General features: G+C 37.7%; 1 protein-coding gene and 1 pseudogene across 1 annotated transcript in view; one reads left to right on the forward strand and one right to left on the reverse strand.

Annotated features, from left to right (window-relative positions):
- LOC114890314 lies at nt 1-23,289 on the forward strand (annotated as a pseudogene).
- The window catches only part of PIK3CA (phosphatidylinositol-4,5-bisphosphate 3-kinase catalytic subunit alpha), a 111,725-nt gene continuing 107,113 nt past the window's right edge, over nt 23,283-27,894 (reverse strand). Inside the window, exon 21 of the mRNA XM_029214176.1 lies at nt 23,283-27,630. Coding sequence (XP_029070009.1) covers nt 27,360-27,630 — 271 coding nt within the window. The 3' untranslated portion in view covers nt 23,283-27,359. The remainder of the gene's footprint in view (nt 27,631-27,894) is intronic.

A 27,894-nucleotide genomic window follows, 5' to 3' on the forward strand; every position in this document is an offset into this window, starting at 1 on the left:
ATGCACCGGCTGCTGAAGCAGAACCCAGGTGATAAGGCAGCGGCAGGCATCGGGCGACCACGGGGAGAAGGTCTGGCTGCAGAAAACCACTTAGGGCCTTGAGCCTTTTGGACGGACCGCCCTGCCTTGCCGGGAATCTGCGGAAGCCCCAGACAGGCCAGCCCTAACCCACCACCTCCCCAGGAGAGCGGGCACCGCATACCACCAGCTGGCAGCTCTGGAGGCGCAGGTGCTTCCGATGGCTGCCTGCGCTGGGGACTGGTGGCTCCCTGGGACCCCACTTCTGTTGATGTTTAAACTTTACCCTTCTGGTGCCCTCAGAGGCTATGGCTCAGGTGGAAGGAGTCCATTTTGCCCAACCCCCTGGTCTCATGCAGCTGTTCAGCATCCCCATGCAAATTAAACTCCAGGGCGGCTGGAGACGCCAGGGGAGGTAAGTCACCACCACAATCTCTCAGCTTTCATGGGCATCTCGCTGAACAAGTGGCTAGAAGAAGAGCGGCCATAAGGAGTTTGGAGGTTGAGTTTGGTCTTCATCCTCTGAGGGTGTCCACTTGTCATGCCTCCCAGGGGACCTTGGAGGCTTCCCCAGCAGCACTGCTATCCAGGGGTTGCATCCTTTCTTGTTGGCTTCCTCATCTAGGATGCAAGTTTTTGGAGGCTAGGGATCTTTTTAAACTCCTCTCTGGCTCCCCAGCAGTAGAACATGGCCCAGCACATAGTTGGTGCTCAACAAATGTCTGTTGGTTAAATGAAATTACTGCCAGCATTTGTCGCATTGGTGAAATCTGCTTGGGTCTTGGAGTAACAGCCTAGGTTCAAATCCAGCTCCATCACTTAAATAGCTGTATGACTGTGGGCAAGTCACTTAGCCTCTCTCTGCCCCATCCTCTTGTCTGCTGATGGAGATAGTAATGGTCTCTGCATGCCTTAGCATACTCTCTATGTACTACTTTCTATACTATTCCATTTCACATTTTAGCTGTGGTTATTAACCACCAGCCTCTACTATTTAAGGGGGAAGTGAGACAGGTTATCTTGAGGAGCAGGGGAATGCAAAGCAGAGGGGCTGTACTTCTGCCTGCCCCCAGGCATGGGGCAGTGGGGCATTGAGAAGTGGGCACCAACATGGAGAGAAGAGCAATACCTGAGGGTGTTTGAGGAATGAGATATTAAAACTTGCCAGCTTACTCCTGGGAGGGTACATTTCACAGCTAAGTTCACTCTATCTGGAAACCTGGATGGTTTGTTAGTGGCTCAAGTGGAGCTGGGAGCTGAGAAAGTGGAAACAGTAAAGATCATAATGGTCATCACATTGCCCACTCCCATTGTTCTTTACACTCATGAGTCTTTATGTATTGGGGAGAAAGAATGCAGGAGAGTGAGAGGTAGGGGTTTGGACGGAGGTTGGGGCTGGAGGAGGAAGGAACAAACCGCAGAAAGAGATAGAGGCAAAAACATTTCTCTCCTACAAGTGAACTAATGCTTTTGTGAGAAGACAATCAAAGTGAGTCATTGTATGGCAGAAGATGAAATGACAAACATGCAAGGGAACAATTTTTAATGCCCCGTTCATAACATAATTAACTAGCTAGCAGAGCAGTTGTGTTCTCCCCAAAGCAATACAGCATCCCATTTTCACTTCTGAAATGCACAGTTGGATCACCCATCTTGCCTCTTGCTGAACTACATGAACCATGTTGACTTTTCTCAACCTCCATTGCTGTTTCAAAAGAATTTGTTAAATAATTTTGTAATTAAAAAATAGAAGGGTAAAAATAATTACCCAAATCTCTGCAACACAAACAAATTACAGGGAAATATTTATTTAACATACCCAGCGCTTAGAAATTACATACACATGTGAAATGAATGTCAGCTGAATTATCAAGCTTTCATCAACCGCATCATCCTTCTAAGGAACACTGCCCAAGTTACAGTGTTGGAGGAAGAGGCTGCGGGCTTCCACAGGGATCACAGATGAACATGTTCAAGCTCTTTGAAATTGAGTTTGCCTCACGCTAAGCCAGAAGGCACCTGTAGCAACTGCGGTAGTCAGGGCTGGTGGGAAAGTCAGTTCTGTCTGCAGGGGAGCAACAGGAAGGGGTGGGTAATGCCTTGACTATAATAAAATGCCTCCAGGTAACACATTGGTTAGAAGTGAAGATTATTGCTGGCAAAGAGGAATGAAAATGCTATTCGCTCATCTCACTGGCTGGAGAATAAAATTAGATCACTCTTAAGCACTTTCAGGTCCTTTGATGAAAGGTGCTTGTAAATACCACAAACTTAATTACAGGACTGTTTATGAACTCAGAAAACTGGAAACAACCTAATATTCAACTGTAAGGAGATGGTTAAGGAAATTATGGTATATCCAATTCATAGAATATTATGTAGCCAACAGAAGGGTTACAAAGAATTGCTACCAACATGGGAAAGTGGTTATTATGTTAACTGAAAAATACAAGCTTAAAAAAAAATATATATATATATCCAGTGTGATCTCATTCTATTTAAGACAATATAGACGAGGGGAATAACCCAGTGAGTGAATAATAATTCTCTCTGAGAGGTAGAACTGTAGGTGATTTTTATTCTCTTCTCTAGACTTACCTATATTTTCAAAGTTTCATAAAATGAGCATACAAAATAAGTTCATTACTGTTACAAATCCTTTGACATTTATTGATGCTTTCTTTATGGCTTAGTTTGTGATTAGGTCTCAAATATTTCATGTATGTTTGAGAAGAATATATATTCTATAGGGGACAATATTCTGCCTTTATCATTTAGAAAAACCTTGTTAATTGCTTTGCTCAATTCTATTTCCTTACTGATTTGTCTGGTTGAGCTATCAATTACTGGGGGAGTATGTAAAAATATGTCAGTCTGATAGTGGATTTTGTCTATTTCTTCCTATCATTCTGTCAGTGAGGCAATGCTATCAGGTACATATAAATTAGTATCATTATATCTTCCAGGTGAATTGAACCTTAAATCAATGTCATTACCTTCTTTACTTCTAATAATGCTTTCTAACCTTAACGTTCATATCACCTTTTCATAGACTTTGCCTACCAAATTTCAACCTTTCTGTATATCTGTGTGTTTTATTTATTTTTTTAACATCTTTATTGGAGTATAATTGCTTTACATTGTTGTGTTGTTGCTGTATAACAAACAGAATCAGCTATACATATACATATATCCCCATATCTCCTCCCTCTTGAACCTCCCTCTCACCCTCCGTATCCCACCCCTCTAGGTGGTCACAAAGCACTGAGCTGATCTCCCTGTGCTATGCGGCTGCTTCCCACTAGCTATCTATTTTACATTTGGTAGTGTATATATGTCAGTGCTACTCTCTCACTTCATCTCAGCTTACCCTTCCCCCTCCCCGTGTCGTCAAGTCCGTTCTCTATGTCTGCGTCTGTATTCCTGTCCTGCCCTTAAGTTCTTCAGAACCATTTTTTTTTCCAGATTCCATATATATATATGTTAGCATATGGTATTTGTTTTTCTCTTTCTGACTTCACTCTGTATGACAAACTCTAGGTCCATCCACCTCACTATAAATAACTCAGTTTTGCTTCTTTTTATGGCTGAGTAATATTCCACTGTATATATGTGCCACATCTTCTTTATCCATTCATCTGTCGATGGACACTTAGGTTGCTTCCATGTCCTGGCTATTGGACATAGTGCTGCAATGAACATTGTGGTACATGACTCTTTTTGAATTATGGTTTTCTCAGGGTATATGCCCAGTAGTGGGATTGCTGGGTCATATGGTAGTTCTATTCTTAGTTTTTTAAGGAACCTCCATACTGTTCTCCATAGTGGCTGCACCAATTCACATTCCCACCAACAGTGTAGGAGGCTTCCCTTTTCTCCACACCCTCTCCAGCATTTATTGTTTGTAGACTTTTTGATGATGGCCATTCTGACCAGTGTGAGGTGATACCTCACTGTAGTTTTGATTTGCATTTCTCTAATAATTAGTGATGTTGAGCATCCTTTCATGTGTTTGTTGGCAATCTGTCTATCTTCTTTGGAGAAATGTCTCTTTAGGTATTCTGCCCATTTTTGGATTGGGTTGTTGTTTTTTTTTGATATTGAGCTGCATGAGCTGCTTGTATATTTTGGAGATCAATCCTTTGTCAGTTGCTTCATTTGCAGATATTTTCTCCCATTCTGAGGGTTGTTTTTTCGTCTTGTGTATGATTTCCTTAGCTGTGCAAAAGCTTTTAAGTTTCACTAGGTCCCATTTGTTTATTTTTGTTTTTATTTCCCTTTCTCTAGGAGGTGGGTCAAAAAGAATCTTGTTGTGATTTATGTCATAGAGTGTTCTGCCTATGTTTTCCACTAAGGGTTTGATACTGTCTGGCCTTACATTTAGGTCTTTAATCCATTTTGAGTTTAGTTTTGTGTATGGTGTTAAGGAGTTTTCTGATTTCATTCTTTACATGTAGCTGTCCAGTTTTCCCAGTACCACTTATTGAAGAGGCTGTCTTTTCTCCATTGTATATTTTTGCCTCCTTTATCAAAGATAAGGTGACCATATGTGCGTGGGTTTATCTCTGAGATTTCTATCCTGTTCCATTGATCTATATTTCTGTTTCTATGCCAGTACCATACTGTCTTGATTACTGTAGCTTTGTATTATAGTCTGAAGTCCGGGAGTCTGATTCTTCCAGCTCCGTTTCTCTTTCTCAAGATTTCTTTGGCTATTTGGGGGTCTTTTGTGTTTCACATACAAATTGTGAAATTTTCTGTTCTAGTTCACTGAAAAATGCCGTTGGTAGTTGATAGGGATTGCATTGAATCTGTGGATTGCTTTGGGTAGTATAGTCATTATCACAAAGTTGATTCTTCCAATCCAAGAGTATGGTATATCTCTTCATCTGTATGTGTCATCTTTCATTTCTTTCAACAGTGTCTTACAATTTTCTGCATATAGATCTTTTGTCTCCTCAGGTAGGTTTATTCCTAGGTATTTTATTCTTTTTGTTGCAGTGGTGAATGAGAGTGTTTCCTTAATTTCTCTTTCAGATTTTTCATCGTTAGTGTATAGGAATGCAAGAGATTTCTGTGCATTAATTTTGTATCTTGCTACTTTACTAAATTCATTGATTAGTCCTAGTAGTTTTCTGGTGGCATCTTTAGGATTCTCTATGTATAGTATCATGTCATCTGCAAACAGTGACAGTTTTACTTCTTTTCCAATTTGGATTCCTTTTATTTCTTTTTCTTCTCTGATTGCTATGGCTAGAACTTCCAAAACTGTGTTGAATAAGAGTGGTGAGAGTGAGCAACCTTGTCTTGTTCCTGATCTTAGTAGAAATGGTTTCAGTTTTTCACCATTGAGAACGATGTTGGCTGTGGGTTTGTCATATACGGCCTTTATTATGTTGAGGTAAGTTCCCTCTATGCCTACTTTCTGGAGGGTTTTTATCACAAATAGTTGTTAAATTTTATTGGAAGCTTTTTCTGCATCTATTGAGATGATCATATGGCTTTTCTCCTTCAGATTGTTAATATGGTTTATCACATTAATTGATTTCCATATATTGAAGAATCCTTGCATTCCTGGGATAAACCCCACTTGATCATGGTGTATGATCCTTTTAATGTGTTGTTGGATTCTGTTTGCTAGTGATTTGTTGAGGATTTTTGCATCTGTGTTCATCAGTGATATGGGCCTGTAGTTTTCTTTCTTTGTGACATCTTTGTCTGGTTTTGGTATCAGGGTGTTGGTGGCCTCGTAGAATGAGTTTGGGAGTGTTCCTACCTCTGCTATATTTTGGAAGAGTTTGAGAAGGATAGGTGTTAGCTCTTCTCTAAATGATTGATGGTATTCGCCTGTGAAGCCATCTGGTCCTGGGCTTTTGTTTGTTGGAAGATTTTTAATCACAGTTTCAATTTCAGTGCTTGTGATTGGTCTGTTTTTATTTTCTATTTCTTCCTGGTTCAGTCTCAGAAGATTGTGCTTTTCTAAGAATCTGTCCATTTCTTCCAAGTTGTCCATTTTATTATTATATAATTGCTTGTAGTAATCTCTTATGATTCTTTGTATTTCTACAGTGTCAGTTGTTACTTCTCCTTTTTCATTTCTAATTCTGTTGATTTGATTCTTCCCCCCTTTTTTCTTAATGAGTCTGGCTAATGGTTTATCAATTTTGTTTATCTTCTCAAAGACCCAGCTTTTAGTTTTATTGATCTTTGCTATTGTTTCCTTTATTTCTTTTTCATTTATTTCTGATCTGATCTTTATGATTTCTTTCCTTCTGCTAACTTTGGGGTTTTTTTTTGTTCTTCTGCAGTAGTTATTTCCACTATTTTATTCTCCAGGTCACTTCTCCGTTCTTCTGCGTCAGTTATTCTGCTATTGATTCCTTCTAGAGAATTTTTAATGTCATTTATTGTGTTGTTCATCATTGTTTGTTTGCTCTTTAGTTCTTCTAGGCCCTTGTTAAACATTTCTTGTGTTTTCTCCATTGGATTTCCAAGTTTTTGGATCATCTTTACTATCATTACTCTGAATTCTTCTGCCTATTTCCTCTTCATTTGTTTGGTCTGGTGGGTTTTTACCTTGCTCCTTCATCTGCTATATTTTTCTGTCTTCTCATTTTTTTTAACTTACTGTGTTTGGGGTCTCCTTTTCGCAGGCTGCAGGTTAGTAGTTTCCCTTTGTTTTTGGTGTCTGCCCGCAGTGGCTACGGTTGGTTTAGAGGGTTGTGTAGGCTTTCTGGTGGAGGGGACTGGTGCATGTGTTCTGGTGGATAAGGCTGGATATTGTCTTTCTGGTGGGCAGGACCGTGTCTGGTGGTGTGTTTATTATGATTTTAGGCAGGCTCTCTGCTAATGGGTGGAGTTGTGTTCCTGTCTTGCTAGTTGTTTGGCATGCGGTGTCCAGCACTGGAGCTTGCTGGTCATTGAGTGGAGCTGGGTCTTAGCATTGAGACAGAGATCTCTGGGAGAGCTGTCACTGTTTGATATTACGTGGGGCCAGGAGGTCTCTGGTGGTCCAGTGTCCTGAACTCGGCTCTCGCACCTCAGGGGCTCAGGCCTGACACCTGGCAAGAGCACCAAAACCCTGTCAGCCACACGTCCAGGTACGTGGGGGGTTTCTTGCCTTTTGGGAAGTCTGAAGTCTTCTGCCAGCATTCAGTAGGTGTTCTGTAGGCGCTGTTCCACATGTAGATGTATTTTTGATGTATTTATGGAGAGAAAGGTGATCTCCATGTCTTACTCCTCCACCATCTTGAAGATCCTCCCTATCTGTGTGTTTTAGATGTAAAACATATATTTAAATCCAGTCGGACAGTCTTTATCTTTTAACTGGATCATTTGATCCATTTAGATTTATTGTAATTACAGGTGTACTTAGATTTATTTTATCATGTTTTTGTGCTTTCTATCTGTCCTGTCTTTTCCATGAGTTTTTCTTTTTCCCCTTCTCCCTTGCTTTCTTTTGGATTGATTTTTTCCCCCTTTCATTCTTTCTCTCTCTACTGGTTTGGAAGTTATATCACCTATTTGTACTCTTTTAGTGGATACTCCAACAATTTTAGCATGCAGACTTGAACTTATCAAAGTGAAATCAATATCTTTATCATCTCCTCAAAAAATATTAGTAATTTAGAACACAGTAACACTGTCACCTCCTATAAGGTACGTGCTCTTATAATGTATTTGTCTTTTCTTTTAACCCCACAAGATGACATCATCACCATCACCATTTTAATTAAAAAATTTAAATATATAACTATTGAAGTTTTATTATTATTGTTATTTTGTAAGGTTTGTATCTTTACTTACCTATTTACTCCTGTAATTGCTCCTCATTTTTGACTAAATCTCAGCTCTTCTACCTGGATTGCTCTCCCTCTGCCTGCAGTAAATATTTGACCTTTTTCTTTAGTGAAGGTCTGTTGATGGCAAACTCAGCCTTTTGTGTGTCTGAAATGCCTTTATTTCATACTTATTCTTGAGAGGCTTTTGCTGAGTATAGAGTTCTGTTTTCTCTCAGCATATTGACAATATTCCTGTCTTCTGGCTTCTTTTCTTGTTACAGAGAAGTAAGGTTTCAGCCTAATTGTCATTCCTTTGAAGTTAATCTGTCTTTTTCTCTGGCTGCTTTTAAGAATTTCTCTTGTCTTGGTGTCTGTGCAATATCTCTGTGATGTATATAGGTGTGGGTTTCATTTTATTTTATCCCACTTGGCTTCTGGAATCTGTGGACTGGGTCTTCAGCAATTCTGTACTTTTATTGTTTTTTTAAAAATATTGCTTGGCTTTCTTCTCTTCTTTTTCTGGAATTCTGAACAGACTTTATGTTAGAACCTTTCTATCTATCTTCCACGCTTCTTAACCTTTCTTCAATATTTTCCATTAAAGAAATCTCTGTATTATACTTTAGCTAAAGTATATTTAGCAATATACTTTATTTATTTTGCAGGTCCATCTATTTACTAATTATCTTTTCAGATGTATCTAATCCAACTATTAAATCCATCCACTGATTTTTTTATTGAAGTATAATTGATTTACAATGTTTTAGGTGTACAGCAAAGTGATTCACATATATATATAATATATATTATATGTATATATTCTTTTTCAAATTCTTTTCCATTATAAGTTATTACAAGATATTGAATATAGTTCCCTGTGCTCTACAGTAGGTCCTTGTCATCCATTGAGCTTTTTATGTCAATTATTTCATTTTTCATATCTAGAAATTCTATTTGGTTCTTTTTAATATTGGCTTGGTCATGTTTTAGAGTCTTTTGCTCTTTCTGATATCCAATCCCTCCTTTATTTCTTCAAGCATATTGTAGATATATTTTTATATGTTGTCCAATATCTGAAGTATTTTTTTGGATCTGATTCTGTTGCTTTTTCTCACTCCAAGGTCCTTATTGTGTGCTTTATGACTTTAGAATGAGAGTACATACTCCTTGAAACTTTATAGGATTCCTTCGAGACCTAGGTTGAAGGTGATCTCCTCCAGAGAATTTATCTCTTTGCTTCTGCCAGCTGCCAGAAGGCACTAACTACTTGAGATAAGATTAAGTGAAATTCTTAGCTTGAGGGTTTTAGATTTCCCAGGTAGTGTGAATTCTGGCTATAAACTCTCTTAAGTATCACCTTAAGGTTATGAAATCTCAGGGGAGATTATAGTTTTCCTCCTGTACTCAGTGTCAGGTTAGAGTAAGGTATTTTCTTTGCAGTCTCCTAGGGAGTTGTGTGTGGGAGGTGGCTACTTCCAATTCAGCCTTACACTGAGTACAAGGTCTTATGGGTCCCAGCTCTCGTGGAGAGCATTACCTCCCACACCTTGGATAGGCCCTGGGCATTGTCTCCTGTCCCTGTGTCTCTCCCCACCCCCAAACTGTGAGACTGAAGCTCAAGGTCACCAAGTTCTGCAAATGTCCTCAAGGTTAAAATTTACTCCAGTCTACTTTCCCTTCTGGGTTCCTACTTTCACATAGTTTTTGTCCTTTGAGTATTTCAAACTCTTTTTTTAAGTTTTGACCAGAATTTTTATGTTTACAGTTAAAGTGGGTATCTAGTCCATTTTGCTGGAGAAATAGAAGACTATTATTATTACAATAATAAAAATATAGCTGTGTGGGCTTCCCTGGTGGTGCAGTGGTTAAGAATCCGCCTGCCAATGCAGGGGACATGCGTTCGATCCCTGGTCTGGGAAGATCCCACATGCTGCGGAGCAGCTAAGCCCGTGCGCCACAACTACTGAGCCTGCGCTCTAGAGCCCGCCAGCCACAACTACTGAGCCTGCGCACTAAAACTACTGAAGTCTGTGCGCCTAGAGCCTGTGCTCTGCAGCAATGAGAAGCCTGCACACCGCAACGAAGAGTAGCCCCCCCCCGCAATTAGAGAAAGCCCACACGCAGCAACGAAGACCCAACACAGCCAAAAATAAAATAAAAATAAATTTTAAAACTATATAGCTGTGTATTCATTTTTAGCAATTATTTTGTATTATCTTTCCCTCCAAACATGAAATAACTTCTTCACAAGAGGTCTCTGAGGTTGTCAACTTTTCATGAAGCCTTGAAACAAAGTGGACAGAAATATTAGAAAGATAAAACATAGTCTATTATACTACCAGGTCTGTCTTATTCCTAAATGAGATCAGAATTAAGTTATGTCAGTTATAACTGGGTATGTTAAATCAATATGTCAGAAATGGCAAAGAGACCTCATAATAACCCTCTTTGTGCATGGATTTGATGGATATCTGATGATAAACCTCCGGATACTTTACAGTGCAAAGCAACTAAAAGCCCAGTTTCAGAACACGAGGGAAATGCTGGGTGTTGGGTATTGGGAACCTACAAAATATCCAAACCTTCCTTTAGGGCTAAAACTCTTAATCAAGCTATCATATTTGTTGAGAAACTATAAAATATACTGGCTTAACTTTCGTTACATTTTTTTTTTTTGCCTTCCCATTCTCTGAGGGTGGGATGATAGAAGGTAAAATATCAAAGGAGACTAAAAATCCCCAAACCAGGTCCTTGATTCCCAGAGTAGTATAACGACACTGTTACCATCTCCTGAGAGCAGTGCTTCCCAGACCAGCCTCCTGGAATACCCTGGATCGCCCGACATTCCCTTCGGTCTCTTTGGACTCGAAGATACTGCTAGGGAGAAAGGGAATTAGGGAGAGAAAGGGGGAAGGATGGAAGATAAACTATAAAATATGCTTTTGGAGGAAAACGATTCCCTTGACAGGGTTTTTGCTCACCTTCAGAATTTGGTAAGCTTTTTACACAGCTTGATGGACCCTGAATTTTTACCCTGCATTTGTTTGGCTTAAGATTTCGTTAAGCTTCTTAAAATAGAAGTACCTCCAGGACACAAATGCCTGCTGAACAGGGAATAGCAAATCAGTGACAGTGACCATAGGAAGTTGTGGGACTGTTGCAGATTGGAGAAGACACCCCTGTCCACAGGGGCAGCCTCTACTCGACTTGGCCAGCTTGTTCATAGGCAGGAATGTGGACCTTGTGATGTTTGTTCAAAAGTAGAAATCAGGGCTTCCCTGGTGGCGCAGTGGTTAAGAATCCACCTGCCAATGCAGGGGACACGGGTTCAAGCCCTGGTCCGGGAAGATCCCACATGCTGCAGAGCAACTAAGCCCGTGCGCCACAACTACGGAGCCTGTGCTCTAGAGCCTGTGAGCCACAACTACTGAGCCCGCGCGCTTAGAGCCCGTGCTCTGCATCAAGAGAAGCCACCGCAATGAGAAGCCTGCTCACCGCAATGAACAGTAGCCCCCGCTCGCCGCAACTAGACTGCGTGCAGCAATGAAGACCAAATGCAGCCAAAAATAAATAAATAAATTTATTTAAAAAAAGTAGAAATCAGCATCTTTGTGAGAAATTTCATGATTTTTAAAGTGTTAGCAACGAATCCCACATTAAAAAAAAAACACCACACACACAGAAAAGGCCAAACAGAACACATCTGTGGGCTGGATACTGTCCATGGGTCACCAGTTGGCAACCTTTGTTTTGGACTTTGATCCCTGGATGCCCCCTTGTGAAAGAATTTATCACCTCCTTTGCTAGAGCAGAACAGAGAGAGGGAGAGAAGAGGCGTAGGGCCACTTGTGTGGAGCTGTATGAGGACAGAGGAGAGGTGGGCGAGGGAGACGCCTGCAGCGAGGCCCTCACTGTTCTGAACGGACTGCGCCCTGGGCCAGAAAGCCATGTGGTGGATGTGCTGCCTTCTCAACAGCTGGATATGAAAGAACAAGTCAGATCCTACTTCAGGATGCTATTAATTCCAAATGTGAGCTTGCGGAGTCATTCTTTCCATATGGAATTCATAAAAGAATGTAAAAAACATTTTCAGGGGAAATATGCAATTTCCCTGGAAGATAAGTAAGTTTATAGCACTATTTACATAAAATGAATGAAAGCTACTTATAGGTAATTCTTTCCTAGTCATTGATTAAACAGATCCCTAAAGACTTAACACAGGCAACATTCCTTAGTTTTGTTACATGAAAAAAAAAATTTTATAACACATCATTTTAGCTTGTTTAGATGGACTTTTAACCATGCTCTGAATATAAGATCTCATTGTGTTACATCAAGCCTGCTTACAACCCTCAGGTGGGTGGCAAATGGTATAATCCCTCCATCCCCCATGGGTTGGTAAATGTTCCCACTTTTTTTTTTTAACATTTGTCAAAAAACACTTTATGACTGAAATATGACAAATGGCACATATTTAAAGTGTGCCATTTGGTAAGCTTTGACATGTGTATACCAGTGAAACCATCACACAATCAAGATAAAAAACATATCCATCACCTACTACCATGAAAGTTTCCTTGTGTCCTTTTGCATCTTCCTCCAACCCCCAGGTAACCGCTAATCTGCTTTCTGTCACTAAAGATAAGTTTGCAGTTTCTAGAATTTTGTAGGAATGGAATAATACAGCGTGGCCTCTTTTGTTTGGCTTTTCTCACTCAGCATAATTATTTTGAGGTTCGTCATGAGTACTGTGTTTATCAGTTCTCTTGCTGAGTGTTATTCCACTGTGTGAATGTACGAGTTTATACTTGTTGATAAAAATTTGGGTTGTTTTCAGTTTCCTTACAAATGGGGTGCCATGAACGTCGGTGTACAAGTCTTTGTATGATCATATGCTTTCATTTTGCTTGGTAAATAAATACGTAGGAATGGAACACCTGGGTCATATGGTCCCATATATGTTTAACTTTTTTAGGAAATACCAACTGTTTTCCAAGGTGGTTATACTGTTTTATATGCCCATCAGTAGTGTAGGAGAGTTCCAGTTCCTTCACATCATCTCTAACACTTGGTATTGTCTGTCTTTTTGGTTAAACCCATTCTAGTGGGGGTGAGGTGGTATCTCTGTGTGGTTTTAATGTACAAGTTACTAATGAGCATCTTTTTATGTGCTCATTTGCTCTTTATATGACTTCTTTGAAGTGGCTGTTGAAATCGTTAACTGGATTGTGTGGCATTACTGAGTTTGAGAGTTCTTTATGTGTTCTGGATTCAAGTCCTTTATCAGATAAATGATTTCCCAGTATTTTCTTCCAGTCTGGGCTTGATTTTCATTCTTTTAACAGTGTCTTTTGAAGAGCAGAAATTTAAAATTTTGATGAAGTCCGATTTACCAGTTTGTTTTCTTTCAGATTGTGCTTGTGTGTTGTATCTAAGAAATATTTGCCTACACCAAGATCATAAAAGATTTGGTTTATGTTTTCTTCTAGAAATGTTAGAATTTAAACTTAGGCTTTTAAAAACAAATAGTTTATTTAATTTTTAAAATTGAAGTATAATTGACCTACAACACTATGCTAGTTCCAGGTGTACAACATAGTGATTCAATATTTCTATATTCCACAGAATAATCACCACTGTTCCCAGTTCTTTATGAGCTTACTGAAATATCTCCTTCCCTCTTCCCACAAAGGACAGCCTTTTCTACCTTGGGGAGGAAGAGAAACATAGACTACAATGACGGAGAACCGCCAGATGTGCACAGGAAGCTGCCATCCAGTGCTGCAGAGGACTGAGCCATGCTGCTAGGGTTTGCAATGACAGGCTTCTCTGTCCTAATGTTCTTCTTGCTTGGAATAACCATCCTAAAGCCCTTCATGCTCAGGTAAGAAACAGAGAGAGGAGACCTAGAATTTCCAGTTCAAATCAGGTGCAAGCACAGTGGTAGAGGAGGGGAGGGGAGGCTGGCTTTGGTTTCTCCAGAATCCCTGTTCCTCTCTCAGTGCTGGGAGGCAACTGGGTGTGGAGGAAGAGGTGGTAAGAAAGTGGAAGATACTCCTTTGCCACTCCCCTCCTCCAATCTCAAAATTCTTTCAACAATGGTCCACATATTAGATATTTCTGTAGGTAGTAAAGTCTTTCTTTAACATGTAGATATCCCAGGGAAGGGGATGGGCATGAGCTTTTGCATGAGCATAACAAAAGTTTTTTGAGTCTGAGATTTTTGAGTTTGCTAATAGCTACCTGGCACATAGTAGTTGCTCAATAAATATTAGTTTTCTTCCTTTTAAGTAGTTTCCTTAGTAAATACATGTAATAAGTTACCATTTATTAAATATATATGTCAAATATATATTATATTTTATCCTATTTAAACCTATAGCAAGTCCATGATGGAAGTATTATTTTATTACTTAACTTTCATTTTATGAATGAGAAAGCTGAGGCTCAGAAAGGCCAAGTAGAATACCCAAGGTCATATAGCCAGTAAAGAATCTGCCTATTCATTCTGATATAAGACTCTTTGCCTCCTGATACTTAACTGAAGTTTGCTGCAGTGAGGAGGATGGGAGTGTTGATTAGGGTTGTAGAGGAGCTGTTTAATTTTGGAGACAGGCTCACACAACATGGGGTACTTTGGAGGAGGGTGGCACTGAGTAAGGGGTAAGCAAGGTATACCTCCCCTTTGGCTAGCCGAAGAGCAACAGAAGGCCCAGGGGGTAGGGGAAGAGGGAGGCCTAGGAGTTCAGTGAAGAAAAAGGTCATAGGAAAGGAACTGTATGGCCTGCTTTTGTTATTCTGATATCAGATTCATCTCCCACCATTCCTGAGTTACCATTGTTAGGGCAATAATATGGAGGTTATCCTCCACTATAGCACACAGTGCCACCATTGGAAGGATTCCAGGGGAATTGTCTCTCTGATATTAGCAGCAGGAGAATCTGTTCTGCTTCTGATCAACCAGTTTGCTTTTATTCAGTGGACACCAGGAATCTTTTATCTGGTTGTGTTTCCTTCATTGCTTTGGCTGCTAGGAAGCTCAGAGCCAAATTTGTGGCCCAGCTTTTATAACTATAGGGGATCTTATGGTCTGGAGGCTACATTTTTGTACCTTACTCTTGCCTTCATTCTAGCTTTCTACCTTCCTTTTCCTGTTACTCCATTTTCCATCTATGTATCTATATCTGCATTACATACATCTACATAAGTTCAATAAATGTGTGAGTGTGTGCATGTGTGTGCAGGTCAGATTATTTTTTTTAAATGTGATATATTTGGGAGATGGTTTGAAGTTACCTTCTGTAAGCTAGTACCAAACTGTTACTCATATTTAAAACTTACTTTTCTAAGCATTTCTGGAAATAGTTTGCTGGAAGTAATTAAGGGAATGTTTAAGAGTGGTGAGTTCTCATCTCTCTTGCCTTGTGATCTTGTGCCACCAGAGAATAGTTTTGCTTCATAAAAGATGCAGGTTTTGCTTCATAACAGTTGAGAGGCTTGGGTAGCTCATACCTATCCCCACTCCCTTATACCCTCATTTCTCAATCAAACGATGGAATTTGTCTATTTGTAGACAAATAGACACACAATACTATTGAAAGAACATGCTGAATGTTTCAGCCTTAAATACATTCCTGGTTCTACCTGAAAGCCTCTGGTCTGGCCCTTGTACATAGGAAAGAATATCCCACTCTCTATATTGGAGCTTCCTGAAATCTTCAAGGAAGGTTCAGATCAAACTCTGTTTGGTACTTGGTTAGGATTTAGAGAGTTTTAAGTTCTAACACAGAAAGGCAGACAACTCTAAATACTTTAAGATGCCTGGTCTAAATAAGTCGAGAAATTAATTTTGTGAAAATCAGGCCAGTGCTAAACCTGTGAAGGAACCTTATTTTCCATTTTTGCATTTTCACTTGCCCAGTATTTTATTCCTCTAAGGCCATATCTAGTGATTTTTTTTTTATGCCCTGGGCCTTGAGATCATATTAAAATGCAGTGTGTCTCAGTTTGTTATGTTAATAAAGAAAAATGATTACATACAGTCCAAGATCTTAATGAGAGTGCAGTCTGAACCTAGCTAAACAATGCTTTTCAAACATTCTGGCTTTAGAATTTGCTAATCTAACTTCTTGTGTTTAAGGCACAGGGAAATAAACACAAAGACTCACCTAGATGTGAGTGTGAGGATACATGAGGAGGTGGACCTGTGCATTCAATCAGAGCCTTTCCTCTCACTCTCGTTTACTTTATCTTGGACCTGTTCTCTAATTATTTTATACACAAGTGTCCTTTCTCTTCAACACCACCGCAAAGTCTTCATGGGCAGGAATTTTGTCTGCCCCGTCTCATTGCACCTGTGACATTCTGTATATGCAGTGCATGTGTAAATTCTCAAGGAATGTTTTCCAAGTAAAATTTAATTCAGTACAACACGTATTGAGCTTCTACTGTGTGAGAGGCATTGTGCTTTATGCTTTGAGGAACATAAAGACGAATAGGATATAGTTCTTGACCTTAAGGAAATTACTAATAGTAAAAACATGGCAAGTTTTCTAATGAGAGATTCCTCATATGATTTGCATTTGCCTCTTTGGAAGTAGAGTGGAATTGTACCTTGTTACCACAACTTTCGGAGGCTATGTTGTCTAAGAGCCCTGTGGTTGGACTTCTTCCAAAGGCACATTTTCACCAGGACAAGCCAGTGGGTGCATCTTGAGATGATGAGGCAGGAGAGATAAGATTTCTGAGTGTGAATCTTTGTGGTTATGGTATTTGGGATAATATTGCACAAGGTGTGGTTCTCCAAGTACCTGCAACTTAAATACTATTAAATATACAGATTCATGGGCCTCAACTTGGGTCAACTGAACCCGAATCCTGGGAGTGAAGTCATAGAACCCACGTTTTAACAAATTCTTCATTCTAAGAAACCCACTCAGGTGATTCTGAAGTTTGAAAACCATTGATCTATAGTGAGAAATATGCAAGGAGGGTCATAATTGAGATGGAACTTGGCACTTTGCTGCTGTTTGTCCCATTGCAAGCTTCTCCATGCTCCCAAATCGTTAGATGCCTTCTGTAATCATCCTACATTGCTTTGAAATAGACGCCTCGGGTTACCACATTAGAAATATGGGACTAAATTTTCTAGGGGTGAAAATCATTTATTTTTTTCCAAATTGAAGCACTCAAGAGAGAAGAATCTAACTGCACTATCATCCACACGCACATCTTGGACGACTGGATGGACTGTCTTTCACCTGTGGTGTGGACTGCCGATGTCAGGGCAAGTACCCGTGTCTGCAGGTGTTTGTGAAGCTCACCCATTCAGGTCAGAAAGTGCTCCTACATTATAATGAAGAGGCTGTCCAGATAAATTCCAAGGTAGTGTAAAGTTCATGTAATGAAACAGTTCTAATTACAGCAACTTTTCCATGGCAGACTGTCCCTAGCAAGGTGCAGTAGCCAACTCTAGATAAATCTGTTTTCTTCCAGTGAACATTGTGACAATAACCCAATCAGGATAAATGAAGCTAAAAGCATTCTTGGAGGAAAAATGGGGTATATAGAAAAGAGAGGTCATATTGGTGTCTAGAATTTAAAGACTGGGCCAATGAACAGAATTATTCATCATTCTTATTTTTGGCAGTCTTATTTTTAGAGGTCCCATTTCCCATCATATCAAAAACGTTAAAATGTACTTACAGTCCACCTTAAATCAAACAAGTAATTTTTCTTATCAAAGAAATTTAAAGAATATCCTTTAAAGGATACTGAACAGGTTCATATGATTTAAAGGGAACATTTTCACATAACTATAAAAGTTGAGCTGTATTAGATTAGTTGACATTTTACACTTTGTTGTGTTTACTTAAGCACTAATTTCAATCTGATGAGTTTGGTTTTCTATTTTGGATGCAGTAATCTTTAAGGTCTCAAACAGTTTTGTGGGCCCTTGGCACATTGTCGTAAGTGCTTGGTGGATATGGTGATAAACCTCAATGTCTTTATTCCCACATCCTGTTTAGCGCTCAGAAATGGCCATTTCAATATTTGCCCTCCTGGCAACCCTTCCCCATGAGCTATGTAATAGGTTTCATCACCTTCTGAGATTAAAACTCCTCATAGCTTCAGTCTGAAGCGATTTCAGAATTAAAGCTTTTGTTTAAGTGCTTGTTTTCAGAGACAGTGCCCTCACCTTTCTTCCTCCTCCATATTCCTAGTGCTTCTATACACCTAAGTGCTACTGGGATAGAAATGATTTGCTCGACAGTGCTCTGAACATAAAGGAATTCTTTGATCACAAAATGGGACCCCCTTTTCATGCTTCCACACTCCAGACAGCCGATCCGAAGACGTCATTCTCATAAAAAATATGACCAAATGGTTATCTTCCACCGTTTATTTTGGCCTTCATGACTGATAGATGGCGCCCTGATAGTTGGCATGGTGAGATTAACACAATACCTGTCCCTCTTACGTGAAAAATATAGCACTGCACTCCGAGACGAGGTAAGTGCAAAGTTCCTTACATGGCACAGCATCAATTCAAACTGTGGAGTGTTGGGAGGAGCAAAGGAAGGAGCAGAGAAATCTTAAGATGGTGGCCAAAGTCCGGGCCTTCAGATACCTGCAATTTCTGCACTTGAGGACCTAATTATGCCTGCTTGCAAACTAACCGCGTAGAAGCAAGGTATGACATTTCATGTGGGAAAGAAAAATCTCATTAGGTATTTATTTATTCTATAAATACATATAAATTCACCATCTTTTTTTACTCCAAATCTCTCCACATCAGCCGGGAAGCATTTTTTGTTTCCACAGGGCAAAATGAGCTCACAGTCATTGTGCTTCATCTAATATCAGCTCTAGCTAGAACTTGTCATTGTGGAAATAAATGAGGAGGGTTTCTAAGCTATTGAGCACTGAACAGCCAGTCTAGTTCTATGCAACATAGTTCACATTAAAACATTTCTCAAGTCTTAGTGAAGAGCAGTTCATTCACTATAGAAGATAATAATCTGATAATTTCAGAAAATGTGGACCTACTGTTGTACCTCACCATCCATGAGAAAGGAGGAAAGCCGCTGCCTAGGAAGTTCACTAAGCTTAGCCGTATTTGTACTTAACCTTGCCGTGTACCATGTGATTTTTCTTTGAGCGACAAGTTTTTCTAATTATGCTTTCCATAAGTGCATTTTGTTCTTTGTGTACATTCTGGAGGGAGTGAGAGATAGCTAGAAATGTGCTATGAAGTAGGGAGAAGCTGTACTGGATGGAATTTAACATTCATCTCAGGTAATCCGCATCATAGAAAAGTCCCACATGGATAGTCAACAATTGTCCGTACTTTAATTAATGAATCAACCATGGTTATTAAATACTGTCACAAGACTCTCCGAACAAGTGCTTTCCAGGTTAAGGTGAATATGAGTTGAAAACAGAGTTCGTTTTGAAACCAGTGTTCCTCAAAGTATCTTTACAATTTTACTAAAAAAATTGTACATCATGGACAATAGAAAGAATGACTTTTGAAACAACTTTTATACGTAGATATAATCAAAACAGAAACTTTGACTCTAAGCCAATTTAATTCTTTTTAGCAAATAAGTGCAAGTCACACATTATTAAATAAAATGAATAACAGAGCACTATTGACTTCACCAGCAGTGAACAATTTTGGTGTTTTCTCCTCTTTCTAGTGTGGAATAATGGCGAGAACATGTATCTCAGAGTACAATTTTTTTGAATTTGTAGGCCATAATTACAACTTTTCAGATATGTATCCTTGGGCAATTCAGCTGAACTGTTTGAGCCACTCTTATCTATAAAATGGGGATGATCTCTTCTTTCATGAGGTTATTTTTAGGGAAGAAACAAGGAAGAGATGTAAAACACCTAGCTTAGTTTCTGGTACGTAGCAGAGGTGCTCAAAAATGTTTGTTAGTAGATAACAAAACTTTTGCTAAGTTTCAGTTTTCAGTCAGCCTTATCCCTCTTCTGGGTATATACCCAAAGGAAATGAAATCAGGATCTCCAAGAAATATCTGCATTCCCATGGTCACTGCAGCTCTATTCACAAGAGCCAAGATATGGAAACAACCTAAGTGTCCATCAACAGATGAATAAATTGTGATATATATATATATATATATGTATATATGTGTGTATATATATATATGTGTGTGTGTGTGTGTGTGTATAAATACATGCAATGGAATATTTTTCAGCCTTAAAAAAAAGGAGATCCTGCCATTTGCAACAACATGGATGAACCTGGAGGGCATTGTGCTAAGTAAAATAATTCAGACACAGAAAAGAAAAAACTGCATTTCACTTATATGTAGAATCTAAAAAAGTCAAATACATAGAAAGCAGAGAGCAGAATGCTGGTTACCAGGGGCGGGGAGGTGGTGGAAATTGGGGAGATGTTGGTTAAAGGGTACAAACTTTGTTATAAGATGAATAAATCTCGAGATCTAATGTACAGCATGATGACTATAGTTAATAATACTGTATTGAATACTGGAAATTTGCTAAGAGAATAGAGTTTAGGTGCTCTCATCACGCACACACACAAAAGGTAACTATGTGAGGAGATGATACGTTAATTGGCTTGACTGTAGCAATCATTTCACTATGTATATCAAATCATCATATTGTAAACCTTAAGTATACACAATTCTTATTAAAAATAAATTCAAGCGGTCTTGGTACCTTTTGTTGGACAGCTGGGTATAGGGGCTGGGGTAGGGAGCTGCAGGAAAGGATTCCTCCCCACCTTCTCTTGGCTAAATATCATATGCATTTAAGGTCCGGAACATGATGTTTAAAAGGTCGTAATAAATTATTTTGCATGCCAAAGACTTCCCCATAATAAAATATATGTATGCATACACACTTTAAATCATTCTGCAAATTGAGATTCTCTAGATTTCTTAAATTAAGGGCACATATCTATTCCATTTCTTAGTAAGTTTGACACCCATCTAACAATATGCAGTTCTTTGGATTTTTCTTCTAACAAATTCAAAACAGTCTGAAACCTGAAGTGCATGAAAGTGTGAAACCTAAAGTGTTTCAAATACTATAATTTTCCATTTATTTAGTGGCTACTTGGTCCATCTCAGGAAAGAGAGACATTATGCTTGAAGAACAAAGTCAGTTTACAACAATGTTAACTCAAAGTCACTCTAACCATTTGGAAAATAAACAAAATTTTAGCAATTATTTGCTGTGAATTGCTTAGAAGTACTAAATATCAATGCCCATGTGAATTACTGGTTCAAGAAAAGCCCAGACTTACCTTTTGCAAGGTTTATGATAGCTGAATGCAAAACCAGTTTGCTTCTAGCTGAACTTCACTTTTAGGTTCTAGTCATCAACTGACTTGGGAAAAGTCTGTCCACACATACAAACACATTCATACATGTATGTGTACACATATATTTCTGCTTAAAATACAAGCACATAATTCTTCATGCTTAAAGGAAGTTAATATTTAAACAGGTATTTCTCTAATATTCCTCACTTTACTGGGACAGAAAAATTGGCTTTTAAGGCATAATAGTTTCAGGTTTTTAGTCAACTATACTTAGTCATTATTGACAAGAACTCAAATTCAGCTAAATTTTGATTATTAGCAACACTGGTGTGCTGTTAAGTATTGAAAAGAAATGGCAAAATATAATTATCACAGTTTTTTGTTTAACATATAGTACACTAAGGATTGTTTGGACACAAGTCAAAGTAATATTTTTTTTTTAATAAACAGTGTGACGTTACAGACTGCAAAGTTAAAGTAAAGCAGACATTGACAGTTTCTGATGAGCATAAACAGTAAGTGCAGTCACAGGCCAAACTTCTTGCCAGGAACAGCAAGACTGGGGAGAGGTCTTAAATTTAGTGACACTGTATTATTCTATATTCTCAGTACAATAACACATGCACTTGCTGTGTCGAATACTTTTTGGGCCATCATTAAAAGAACATTTAAAAACATTTTCCTCCTAACTAATGCAGTATACCACAGGACTCCAACTCATTGAATGACAAAATATAGTGAAATAGATTTGCTACAATAAATCGGGCTAAAGAGGGTGATGGGAACTCCTTTTTGAAGCTTCCAACGTCAACAGTTGATGTATCAGTACTCTAATTTTGGTAGTGCCACATTCCCAAGATGTTACGTTCTAAAAGCATACATTCCTTTAGATTTTATTCAATCCAATAAAGTCTGAGGACTGAGTCACATTGAAACCATTAACTGCATTAGATACTTTGGTTCCATAGCCAAAAACATTTCTACAAATCAGATGAAGGCCAAGCTGTCCAGTACTCTTAGGAACATAAATCTGATAAGAGGATTTTTCTTATGAAATCAGTGGATAGTGACCACATTTGGAAATTTATACTAGAATTAAGGAGTTTAGTCTTATTAAAGATATTCTGAGAAAATAATAGAACAGTGAAGGTTTTCTGCCTCCTTGCTATCCTAGAAGGATTGACAAAAGAAAGAATCACCTAAAAGTATACATGGCTCTTAGCATAACCACAAAATTATTGTAGTGAGAGATTAAATAATGTTTTAGATAGATTCATAAACTTAATTTAATGCTTACAAAATGCATTACCCTCCCCATACTTACCAACATGAGGACTGGAGTCTACTGTTGGTAGTGAAAATCAGCTACCAAACTACACTAATATGTACAGTGGACTGATTTTACTTTTTTCTTCCCTGCTAAAACTCTTAAATGTAGTTGTGTAAAAATTAAGTCGTAAGATTTTCTTATGGCTCGTAACTATCACTTTATGCTAACTAGCATGGCTGAAATATGAACATATCTAAAACCAAGCAAAAGGAATGGCGCTGCATTGATAAAAAGTGCAAAACCTTACTCAAGTGGAGTACTTGAAGGAAATAAGCTTGTTTAAAAACTAACATCCCAACTTGGGAAACTCCTAATCAATTTTAAACTCTTCTGAATTTTAGAACCTTGATGTTTACACCTTTTATAAAGGATGCCTCTTGACTAGGGCTAGCAAGCACTGCGTATACAAATAGAAATGTCTGCAAATACACACACACCAATTTCACTAATAATAAAGAAAACAAAACTAATTTCAAATGCCGAATTCAAGAAGCCAGTACCATGAACCTCCTGGCACTACTGCCTTTTCCTAATGGTTGGAGCAAAGATTAAATTTTAACACAAATTTTTTCTTAATGTCTCCAATGCCATTAAAAACAAGGCATGCCAACTCTGACTTTATAAATCTAAAATACAGTGCCCTGCAAATTTCTGTCGTATCAGAGCCGGAAGTACTGAATTATTGACTCATTTTTTTTCCTTATTAACCTTCTGAGGTAGAGTTACCCATCCAATTTTATCAGGACCAGAGTTATCTTGAGCTAAACACTATATTCTTTTCAGAAAGTGAAAATAACTTTGAAGAGAAAAGAAAAAAGGCTTCCCAGGCCATGGCACATAAGATACATTTACAATTTTTAATGTAATAATTAAAAAATAAAAATGGTTTGTCTTTATATTTTAAAAAACAGCCCAGCTGTATTATTCTCTGTCACCAAGAATTATTGATATTGTCTGAGGATTCTATCAGTGCTAAATTATATAGTTCAGCCTTCACAATCCCATCCTTGATGAAGAGTTAATTCCCTCATGGTACGCACAATATACTCTCACAACTTGCAGCCATCTCTTAGTGCCCAATCTGAGCAGGATGGATATGAAGGATGTAATTCATTCAAGCAACTCCTCCCTCCACATTCCCCTCTTCTCAAAAACATCTGAAGTATGAAAGTTGTTTTTAAATGGTAGAAGCACCACAATCCATAACACCACATATGGTCTTTAAACTGAAGTATTTTAGTGATGTCTTGGACATCAAAATCAACTTTTAAGGTGGATTTTGAATGTGTGGGTCCAGCCCAGGTCTGCAGTTTGTGCAGATATAGAAACAAAAGGAACTTACAACATTCAGAAAAAGTTAACTTGCTGATTTTAAAATAATGCTGGAAATTAAATTTCTTCAAAAGTTGGCAAGCATGAGCTACTGGTCATGATATGAATTAAATGGATTTACAAATCATTAAGAAACCCAAGTTTATGTACTGTGAAATTTCCATGGTGCCTTTAAAATAGGCTGCTCATAATTTTTTTAATAAATGCCAAATCACTAGATTTTTGATGGAAAAAAAATACAGATGGACTGTGTTTTACCTATTTGAAAATCACCAATCCATTTAAAATAAAATCCAAGAGGGTATATACATTCTAATCAAGTAATTGATTATTTTCCTGATTAATAAGAACTACACTTTACACAATATACTTTATCAGCAGCTGTTTTCTTCAAAAAACCAATAGTCATAGTTTCACAGTTGAAAAAGTTACACATTAAAATATTTTACAATTCATTGTATATTCACCAGGTTCCCATTTCCTAAAGGGCTTGTAATATAAAGCAGATTGGAAGGGAAAAACCTCAAAGTTGATTACTTTGACACTAAGTTTTACAGAGGACACTAAGAACCACAAAAAGCTTAGGTTCTATCGTAAAATAGTGACCAAATTCCATTCTTCTTTAAAAAACCCAATGAGAAACATCTTTTTAAAAAACCAAATTCCACAACATGAGTAACAGATTTTAAATTAACAGCATTCTAAAAATCTTCAAAATAAATGATTTTATATAGCTGAAAATGATAAAAAGTTAAAGCATGATTTTCAAATAGTTATTTCTTGCTAGAATGTGTTTAAATTAGTTTTATTTTCTTTAAACCTGATTTTCTTCTTTTCTCCAAAATAGTCATTGAAGGAAATATTGCTTAAGTGACCAAATGAAATTGTTGAGCCAATGCTCAGTTATACCACATTCAATGACAAGGATGGTCAGCCATAGAAACTGACCAACTGGAATTGATCTCTGATACTCAAGTACCTGGAAGTAGCTATATTATCACTGACTTGAAACATATCCTAGTCACCCCATGTAGCATTTAATTCAATTTCTGGTTCCTTGCCTTCTGAGTACTACCTATCCCTTTTCCCTTATTTTTAAGGTTGTTTACATAAACTCTGCTTGGATTTGTTTGAAATGTACTTTGCATTTAGCTAGTTCATTTAATGTATATTCTTTATAGAATTTGTCTACATTTCTTCAAACGGAATTAATTTGGTTGTAATAACTTAAAAATAAACGTAAATGATAAAAGTTATGTGGCTTGTGTTTTAATGGTGGAGAGGTCCTAGGGGAAGGGGAACTATCTGGACTGATGTGAAAAATGCAAAAATTGTATAAACTTTGTGCAAGGAAGCTCAAAGCTTTTTTGGCACTCAGTAAAACACAGTTCTCTGTTAAAAACTTCAGTTTCCACCATCAAAGCTTCAGATCTGTACCATTTCACTGAGTTTTCCTGTAATTAATCCCTGATATAGAAAATACTGGGATGTTAGTATGTATTAACTGAATAAATCTAAAAGACACTAATTGTTAATCATGAAATTTTAATGTTATGAAATCTATATCTGCAAAAGAATCTATCTGGTTTCCTGCTTAAAACAAAGTTTAAATTCTTCTTAACTATTCTAAGACAGTTTAGGGAAGTAAGTTCCCTAAATAAGTTCCCAAATTTATTTTTCTTGCTGGCAATATTATGTACATGCTTTAGTGAGGTACCTAAATCTCCAGTAATTATGCCCTTTAAGGGTTCTAAAATAGTCAAATATTATTTGTATTAGAGTCCCGTTCACTATTCAAGACTTCTACTATAGGTAACTGATTTCATAAATGAATATTTTTTAAGTGATGCTGTATAAAATGTGCAGTCTTCATAAAGTTGTACTCCAATAATATGCCTAGTCTAGAAAACTGTCAGTAAATTATTGCACTTTTTCTGGTGTGGCACCTGGACATTTGCTAAAGCTATGTCCTAGGGCATTAATCATTCATTTGAAATACTGAGTAAAATATCAGATTGTAGAGTGATAACTAGCCTTAGCCCCTACATCTTGGGTTAATGTTTTTCAAAATGTTTAAGAATGTATCCTGTGCTCAAATGCAATTTAATAAAGTTGGAGAGTGAGCCCTGACAACTCGGAAATGGGACATGATCTTAAAATGGTTTAAGGCCCTAATTTTATTATGGAGATACTGAATAAATAGGCTAAAAAGGTAAAAAGTTCATGGTTTCTATTCCGCCTATTATAAAGTATTATTCATGAACATACCTTGGTAGAGGGGTTAAGCAATCAGGAAGATAGTCTAAATTGTGTTAATTTTGGTAACTAATTTCATATGGTTGAGGCATTCTCAACTATAAAAGAGGATGGAAGATGGGGGATTCAAGTGAAAACAGAAGAAAATAAAAGGAAAGAGGAGGAACTTTCATCTGTTTTCCTTAAGTAGTTATACACTAGTCATTGGTATAAATGGGATAGTGCCTGAGCCTCACCCACAGATCAACAGAAAAGCTGACCATGCTGCTACAAACAATAAAAAATTTGGGGTGCAAAACAATGCATGACTATGGGACAGATCATGTAAATAAAGAATATATATTAATGATAGTTTCTATAATATAAATAGCCTTTAATAAAAAAAATAATCTTTTTAATAACATTAATACTCACTTCTATTTTCTGGAAAACATGCATGAAAAATGTATTCAATTCATTGCAAAAGGAGAAAAAAAATCTAAGGTGAATACTGTACAATTCTGGAGCAAGAATTATTCCTGCTCGTTCTTTCTCTATGATGATTATTTACTTTGTGGGAGCCCAGAATTTCCCTGGGAAATAAGAATCAGATTCTTGTAAATACTGTCCAGAAAAAAACCCCCAAAACACCACCTTATAACAGGTCTCATTTGTGACTGCTTCCCAAACTTTGCAGATTAAGACCCCAAATCATCAAAAGGTTTGATTTATTAAAAAGAAAAAGTCTCTGATGAAATCTCAAGAGTCCCTTACACCCCAAGCATTTTTCTTCATCAAACAAGGAGTCAAAAACCCACTTCAAACTATAAATTGAACAGCAATGGAAAAATAAAAATTTTCATTATTTTCCAATCTTAGTGTAATTTAACATCAAACTCCAGTTTACTTGGACCTAATGCAATAATAGATTTTGTTGTGTCCACATTTCAAAACATAAAACATTTGCACGACAAAAAAAGAACATCATTCTTTTTCCTTCTCCATCATTTCTATATATTTTGGGTTTTTTTTTGTTTTGTTTTGTTTTTTAAAAAAAGATACAAACAATCTTTAAAGTTTACCTTTTTTGGACTTAAGGCATAACATGAAATTGCGCATTATTCTAAAGCTTAATTTTGAAATGAACGATTTTAGTGCTATCGAACCCTGTTTGCGTTTACATTATTTAAATTATATAGTATTTTATTTCTGTTCCTGTTGTAAATTCTAATGCTGTTCATGGATTGTGCAATTCCTATGCAATCAGTCTTTGCCTGTTGACAGTTATTAACAGTGCAGTATAGAATCCAGATACTGAGCTTTCAGTTTCTTAATCATTTCAGTTCAAAGCATGCTGCTTAATTGTGTGGAAGATCCAATCCATTTTTGTTGTCCAGCCACCATGATGTGCATCATTCATTTGTTTCATGAAATATTCCAAAGCCTCCTGCTCAGTTTTATCTAAAGCTAGGGTCTTTCGAATGTATGCAATATCATCAAAAGACTGTAGTTCTGGCATTCCAGAGCCAAGCATCATTGAGAAAAGATTTATGAAGAGATTGGCATGCTGCCGAATAGCTAGATAAGCCTTGTAACACATCTCCTGAAACCTACAAGTAATAAGAACAGTTTGGTTAGTATGGAGTAAAACGTGTTAATACCTTCGGGTCTCTGCTCAAATGTCACAAAGTTAGAGAGGCCTTCTTGGACAAAACTATAAAATACAGCATTCTTCTCCCTACTCCTCTTACCAACACTTTCTATTCCCTTTACCTGACACCAGAATGTGAACTCTGTGAGTCCATAAGCACTTTGTTTACTGCTCTATCATCAGCCCCTAAAAGAATGCCTGGCACATTAGCAATTTAATAAGG

Source organism: Monodon monoceros, unplaced genomic scaffold (assembly GCF_005190385.1).
Source record: "Monodon monoceros isolate NGI ecotype Baffin Bay Population unplaced genomic scaffold, NGI_Narwhal_1 Super_Scaffold_11, whole genome shotgun sequence".
NCBI classification, from domain to species: Eukaryota; Metazoa; Chordata; class Mammalia; order Artiodactyla; family Monodontidae; genus Monodon; species Monodon monoceros.